General features: G+C 31.1%; 1 protein-coding gene across 1 annotated transcript; it reads right to left on the reverse strand.

The window, feature by feature from the left end:
* Positions 1–1,059: 1,059 nt before the first annotated feature.
* On the reverse strand, positions 1,060–1,918 carry LOC142240192 (uncharacterized). The gene is made up of 2 exons (XM_075311890.1): positions 1,607–1,918; positions 1,060–1,489 (listed from the first exon to the last, which is right to left on the reverse strand). The coding sequence occupies exons 1-2, from the start codon at positions 1,787–1,789 to the stop codon at positions 1,157–1,159; spliced, it is 516 nt and encodes a 171-aa protein (XP_075168005.1). The 5' UTR covers positions 1,790–1,918; the 3' UTR covers positions 1,060–1,156.
* Between the last annotated feature and the right edge of the window lie 5,969 nt (positions 1,919–7,887).

Raw genomic sequence — 7,887 nt, forward strand, 5'->3', positions numbered from 1 at the left:
ATTGTGCTGTTTTTTTTTTTTGGTGTTGTATTCTTGTTTGTCTATGCCTTCGACTTCACTATCAGCAATTGCATGGTTATGGGGGATGAAGTGCAATATTTACTAACTTCTCATGGTCCTCATTCGTATACTGAATATTCTCTAAATGGAAACAGAGTGAATACAGAGTATATTCTGGCTTGGTAAAGGGGGCTGTGGAGCGTTTTTTTTTTTTTTGGTTTATTATGGAGAGTCCTAACAAAATACTATGTAAATCCTGTAAATCCTTTTGGCAAAACTCTATTAAATATATGATTGTAATGAATTGTTTTTGTTTTTTTTTTATTATTTTCTCTTCCCACAGAGTTTTGAGGTTATTTTAAATTTGCCTATGACTTTGTAACATAAATATTACCACATTGAAACCATAATAACTACTAAGGATATGGTCACTATATTTGTCCCATTTAATTATCAAAAATTTTTCCAAAACCATTTTCGATACCACCGCCTAACAATGAATAAAATAAAATATTTTCTTTATAAGAAAATAAAATAAAAAATAAATAATATAATAATCTTAACTATTTCCTATTCGGAATTTCATATCCTATTTAAGAAAATTTTTACAAAATGTTTAAATTCGATACTTTAAAAAATAATAAAATATTTTCTATATAAAAAAATAAAATAAAAAATAAATAAAAATTTCTTTTTTCCTATTCGGAATTTCGTATCAAATTTAAGAAAATTTTTACAAAATATTTAAACACCAATTTCAATTCTTTTAAAAAAAATAAGTATATAAAATCATATAAAAATTTTATTTAAATAAAAACAATCATTAAAATATGCGCTAATATATGATAATAAATATTTTCGTTTTTTGTTTTCAACGATTAAATTCTGGAGCTCTTATAAAATTGTATATTGTGACAATGGATCCAAGAGAAATAAGAAATAGAATTAACATCAACGACAAGCAAATTATGTGAGGCTAGAAGAAAAACAAACCAAACAAATATAAAAACCAAAATAATATTAACTATTAGGTATGGTCAATGGGAAAATATCGAAAGCAAAAAAATATATCATACATAAAAATGTCTCACAATCAAAATTTAAAATAAAAATCAAAAATTTTCAACAAAAACATATAAATCCTTCCAACAACAATTCAATCTATCACAATAATGTCATCTGAATCATTTGCTGAACTTCTATTTTGAGAGTTAATACTAGACCAACTAGCTTCATGGGTCGTGATTGAACTATCTCCATAATCGATAGTAACCTCCGATTCATCATCATCATCAAAATAATAATAATCCACATTGCCGTCATCGTCATCATCAGTATAAAATAAATCGGAGATATCATCATCTTCCATATCAGTCAAATTTTGTTGATATTCATCTGCTGTAGCAATAGTTAGTAATTGCTCCAGAATAACATTATCTTGGTCTGAGGGCCCTAGTATGGTATCCGGATTTTGTATTTCCAAACTTTCCTACGTTGAAGAGAAGAAACAAGAATAACTTGCAAATATTGGATTTTAAGAGACATTTTTATGTTTGAATTGTGAAGGGATTTATATTTTCCAATTTTACAAACTCCTCAAACTTACAGATGCTGTCTGGCTCTTAAGATCCCTCCTACAAATTGGACACTTTTTGGCCCATTTATGTTTATCATAGGATTTATATTGATCCAAACATTTGCCACAAAATGAATGACCACAATTAACTTTTACCGGTGATCTTTTCGGCTCTAAGCATACCACACAGAGATCTCCTTCAGTCTCAGACATTTTCAAAAAAAATTTATAATATTTTTTTAATTGTTTTCTTGGGAAAGAAAACACGCAAAGGGAAAAAAATTATCAACTTTTGATTGATTTATAATTGACATTTAGTATTGTTACTTAGGGTGGAACGAAACAAAACAAAATTTTCGATAGAAAAAAAATTTTGACAAAATTGTCTTTGGAAATAAAATTTGACAAACTTTTCTATAGAAATAAAAATTTTGACAAAATTTTCTATAGAAATAAAATTTTGACAAAATTTTCTATAGAAAGATAATGTTGACAAAATTTTCTGTAGAAATAAAATTTTGAAAAAATTTTCTATAGAAATAAAATTTTAACAAAATTTTCTACAGAAATAAAATTTTGAAAAAATTTTCTATAAAAATAAAAATTTTAACAAAATTTTCTACAGAAATAAAATTTTGAAAACATTTTCTATAGAAAAAAATTTTGCCAAATTTTTGTATAGAAATAAAAATGTTGACAAAATTTTCTATAGAATTAAAATTTTGACAAAATTTTCTATAGAAATAAAATTTTGACAAAATTTTCTATAGAAATAAAATTTTGACAAAAATTTCTACAGAAATAAAATTTTGACAAAATTTGAAAAAAATTTTTATAGAACTAAAATTTTAACAAAATTTTCTATAGAAATAAAATTTTTACAAAATTTTCTATAGAAAAAAAATTTTGACAAAATTTGTGATAGAAATAAAATTTTGACAGAATTTGTGATAGAAATAAAATTTTGACAAAATTTGCGGTAGAAATCAAATGTTAGAACATTTTGTCAAAATTTTATTTTTATAGAAAATTTTGTCCAAGTTTTATTGTATTTCTTAGCAAATTTTGTCAAAATTTTATTTCTATAGAAAATTTTTTCAAAATTTTTTTGTGACAGAAAATTTTGTCAAAATTTTATTTCTAAGCCAATTTTGTCAAAATTTTATTTCTATAGAAAAATTTTGTCAAAATTTTATTTCTTTAGAAAATTAAAAAAAAAAACATTCCATTCGTATTTATTTTCTATAAAAAAAATTGTGCCACTTATTATGCCACTTTTTTTTTTAAATTCTCCATCAAAACACTTTGTACAGTAACCAAATTGTCATCATAACCGCTCCAGTTTTTTTTTATTTTTTTCTCTTTGCCATAATTCTTTATGGGTAACCTAAAACAACATTAAATCTATTTACCTAAAATTCATGAGTACACCAGAGAGTGAGAGAGCAAGATACTTAAATAAATAAAATTTATCAAAATGAACACCACACCATATCGTACAAGAGTGGCATTTTACCAAGGACTATAGCACATCTAATGGCAAGGACAATAACAGAGAGACAATGATTCTAAGTGATACAAATTTGCCAACATTGCCAGGTTCCTTCATAATGCCACCACCTCCCTCCCCCAACCCCTCTCACACACGCAGGGAGCAAGCAGCCACAAAAACCCCAAGAAAATAAACGAGACTCAGCTGGTTTTTTTAATCTACACCAACTTAAGCGGATTTTGAAAATGTGCGTAGGAAATGACACTCTAAACATAACAGACGGACGGACTTGGAATGAAAAGACAGTCATAAAGAGACAAAAATATCCACTAAGAGATATTCTTCTTTAAGCAAATAAGGTTTTTTATTTTTGGAAAGAATTTTGTTTAATAAAAAAACTAAGGAAATTTCTTTTTTGTTAAAAAAAAAAAAAAAAAAAAAAAAAAAAAAAACATTACCAACCAAACTCCACATTAAGCTACCGACGTTGGCAACTATCACATTTCCAAGAAAAACAAAAACTTCCTTTTGCCTCAAGATCGTTGTTGTCCTCTTTGGCTTTCTCATCATTGGTTGTGGTGTGGGCATTATTACGCGTCTATTCATTGGGTCATTAATCATGTTGCGTGCTAAAATAAACAAAATACGTGAAGTGACTTTAATGCTGCTTGCTTTGCAAATCGCCTAGTCTTAAAATTTACCCACTTTTTTGAGGACTAAAATAAACCAGAAAAAGACACACATTAGCACTAGTTTACCAAGACCATGGTCTATTTCGCTCTTAAACAAAAAGGATGCTTTCAGGAAAAATGAAATCGTATTTAAGATGACACCAGTCACTCAAAAGAAAAACGAAAACAAAAACAAAAACAAAACAACCCGTCGTAACTAGGTTGATGAAGTATACTCATCTGTTTGCTTATTTGTCCGTCCGTCCGTCCGTCCGTCTATCCATTCTTGATTCATTTGTTGGTCTGCTTGAGCTTCATCTCCACCATCATCACCTCCTCCATCTTAATGCTTTATATTCAGTCTCTCTCTCTGTGTTCTTCATTGAAACGGATGTTGTTTAAAATTTTACAAAAATTGCTTTCTTATTCATTCATCCTTAACATTCAGGGAAAAATCCAAAAAGACGATAGCATACGAAAAATTCATTAACTCCTGAACAGCTTGTTTTGCCTGGCTATGACAACGATAGTCTCTTCCCCTGCCAACTACGACGCAACGACTGCGACCGTCTCAAGAGAGTTTATACGGAAAATTTAATTCAATAAAAATTGACAAACTTACAATTAGTGGAAATTAAATAATAAATTTGTTATTTTATCTGGTGCACGAGCACCTCGATAGACATTTTGGGAAAAGTTTTAAGTGAATATAAATTGAGAGCATATTGTGGAGGAGATTTGTATTATGGGAGCATATTGTAAAGGAAATTTGTATTATTATTCAAGTGTTAAGTAGTTTGAAAGCCATTGCGAATGTAATCTATGGAAAGTTAAATAGGAGATAGGAGAGAGTTCTGTTAATACAAAACCTAAAGCATACTTTTAGGGAGCAATAATATTATTATACCCACCACCATAGAATGGGGGGTATATTAACTTTGCCATTCCGTTTGTAAAACATCGAAATATTGCTCTAAGTCCCCATAAAATATATATATTCTGGGTCGTGGTGATATTCTGAGCCGATCTAAGCATGTCCATCCGTCCGTCCGTCTGTTGAAATCACGCTAACTTCCGACCGAAACAAGCAATCGACTTGAAACTTAGCAAAAGTAGTTTTTATTGCAAATGGGCCATATCGGTTCACTTTTACGTATAAACTGACCCCCAGATTAGGCTTGCGGAGCCTCTTAGAGAAGCATATGTAATCCGATCTGGATGAACAACCATGCAAAAATTGGTCCACATCTGTCCATAATTATATATAGCCCCCATATAAACCGATCCCCTGATTTGGCTTGCGGAGCCTCTAAGAGAAGCAAATTTCATCCGAACCGGCTAAACTTTAGTACATGGTGTTCGTATATGGTCTCTAACAACCATGCAAAAATTGGTCCACATCGGTCCATAATTATATATAGCCCCCATATAAACCGATCCCCAGATTTGGCTTGCGGAGCCTCTAAGAGAAGTAAATTTCATCCGAACCGGCTAAAATTTAGTACATGTTGTTAGTATATGGTTTCTAACAACCATGAAATAATTGGTCCACATCGGTCCATAATTATATATAGCCCCCATATAAACCGATCCCCAGATTTGGCTTGCGGAGCCTCAAAAAGAAGCAAATTTCATCCGATCAGGCTGAAGTTTGGTACAAGGTTTTGGTATATGGTCTCCAATAGCCATGCAAAAATTGGTCCACATCGGTCCATAATTATATATAGCCCCCATATAAACCGATCCCCAGATATGACCTCCGGAGCCTCCAGGAGGAGCAAAATTCATTGGATACGGTTGAAATTTGGAACATGGTGTTGGTATATGGTCTCTAATAACTATGCCAAAATTGGTCCACATCGGTCCATAATTATATATAGCGCCCATATAAGCCGATCCCCAGATTTGGCTTGCGAGGCCTCTAAGAGAAGCAAATTTCATCCGATCCGGCTGAAATATGGTACATGATTTTGGTATATGATCTATAATAACCGTGCAAAATTGGTCCACATCGGTCCATAATTATATATAGACCCCATATAAACCGATCCCCAGATTTGGCTTGCGGAGCCTCTAAGAGAAGCAAATTTTATCCGATCCGGTTGAAATTTGGAACATGGTGTTAGTATATGGCCGCTAACAACCATACCAAAATTGGTCCACATCGGTTCATAATTATATATAGACCCCATATAAACCGATCCCCAGATTTGACATCCGGAGCTTCTTGAAGGAGCAAAGTTCATTCGATCCGGTTGAAATTTGGTACGCGGTGTTAGTATATGGTCTCTAACTACGATGCAAAAATTGGTACATAACGGTCCATAATTATATATAGACCCCATATAAACCGATCCCCAAATTTGGCTTGCGGAGCCTTTAAGAGAAGCAAATTCAATCCGATCCGTTTGAAATTTGGAACATGGTGTTAGTATATGGCCGCTAACAACCATACCAATATTGGTCCATATCGGTCTATAGTTACATAGCCAAAAATTGGTCCATATCGGTTCATAATCATGGTTGTCACTCGAGCCAAAAATAATCTACCAAAATATTATTTCTATAGAAAATTTTGTCAAAATTTTATTTCTATTGGAAATTTTGTCAAAAAATTTTTTTCTATAGAAAATTTTGTTAAAATTTCATTTCTATAGAAAATTTTGTCAAAATTTTATTTCTATAAAAAAATTTTGCCAAACTGAATTATATACCTATTTAATCGGTCTTTTTTAATTTAATATATACCACGTATGGACTTACTTACAATTTAGAAGACGGTGTTAGGAGGTTTTAAGATACCTTACCATCGACAAGCGTTACCGCTACTCAAGTAATTCGATTGTGGATGGCAATGTTTAGAAGAAGTCTCTACGCAATCCATGGTGGCGTGTACATACGATTCGGCCTGACCGAATTTACGGCCGTATATACTTGTTTAACTTCACGCGTTTTTTTATCAGTTTCGGTTTCGTTTTTCCCACAGCCTTTTAAATAAATAGAAAATGAGCCCTAAATTTAGTTTGGGTTCGATTTGCATGCTTCAGTTATATCTTGTTGTGGGCTCATTTTCATAGAGCTCATATTCATTGTGAATCGTCGCCTCACATTTGGGCCTCTGCTTCATTTGTATTTTGGGGCTCATTTTCCTTGAATCCATTTTCATATCGCCCCATAACGCATATTAATTTTTTCTTAAAACTTCATATTTTTACAATCAGTTAGGTTTCATTTTCCCAAGATCTATTAAATCAATAGAGAATGAGCACTAATATTATTTTAGGGTGGATTTTTATGCCTAAGTTATATCTTGTTGGGGCTCTTTTCATGGGGCTCATATTCACTATGAAGGGTCGCCCTACATGTGTGGCCCTGTTTCAATTGGGGTGTTGGGCGCATTTTCTTGGGGCCCATTTTCATATCGCGCCATAACATATATTCCTTTTTTTAAACTTCATAATTTTTCTATCACTTACAGGGGTTTCATTTTACTGGGGCCCATTTTCATACCGCTACTCTAAAACATAAAAATTTTGTGTTGTTGTTTTTCATATAATTTTTGTGGGCTTAGTGAAAATTTTGAAGCTAATTTTCGTAGGGCGCTATGAATATGAATACCGCCCGTTTGGGACCTGTTTCATTTTAGTTTTGGCGTTTATTTTCCTAGGCCCTATTTGCATAAAGCTACCATTTGTCTTGTGCCAAAATATGTTAGACATTTTTTCTGAACTAAACTTGGGCATAAAATTGAGTTCAATGTAAAATTAAGCCAAAGAAAGTTTTCGTACAATTTTAAAAATAATAAGAATCAACTACTGCACCCAAACACAGAAAAAAATTGCACCAACATTTTTCCAATTAAAATTCTAATTGAATTTGCAAAAAAAAAATTATTAAATATTTAATTGGTTTAATAAAATTTTTAATTAAACTAAAAATCGATGACAACAATTAATTGTACCAATTAATTTTTTTTTTAATTGGAACAATTATTTTTTTAATTGGCCTTGTTGATTTATACTATAATTTCTGAGATTGAAGACAATTCAATTAAAAATTAATTGCAGCAATTAATTTCGTGATAGAAGACAAAATTTTTTTTTCTGTCGGGGCCTATAATTTTAGTTTCATTTATTTTTTTTGATTTT

The sequence above is a fragment of the Haematobia irritans genome, chromosome 5 (assembly GCF_050003625.1).
Source record: "Haematobia irritans isolate KBUSLIRL chromosome 5, ASM5000362v1, whole genome shotgun sequence".
Taxonomy (NCBI): Eukaryota; Metazoa; Arthropoda; class Insecta; order Diptera; family Muscidae; genus Haematobia; species Haematobia irritans.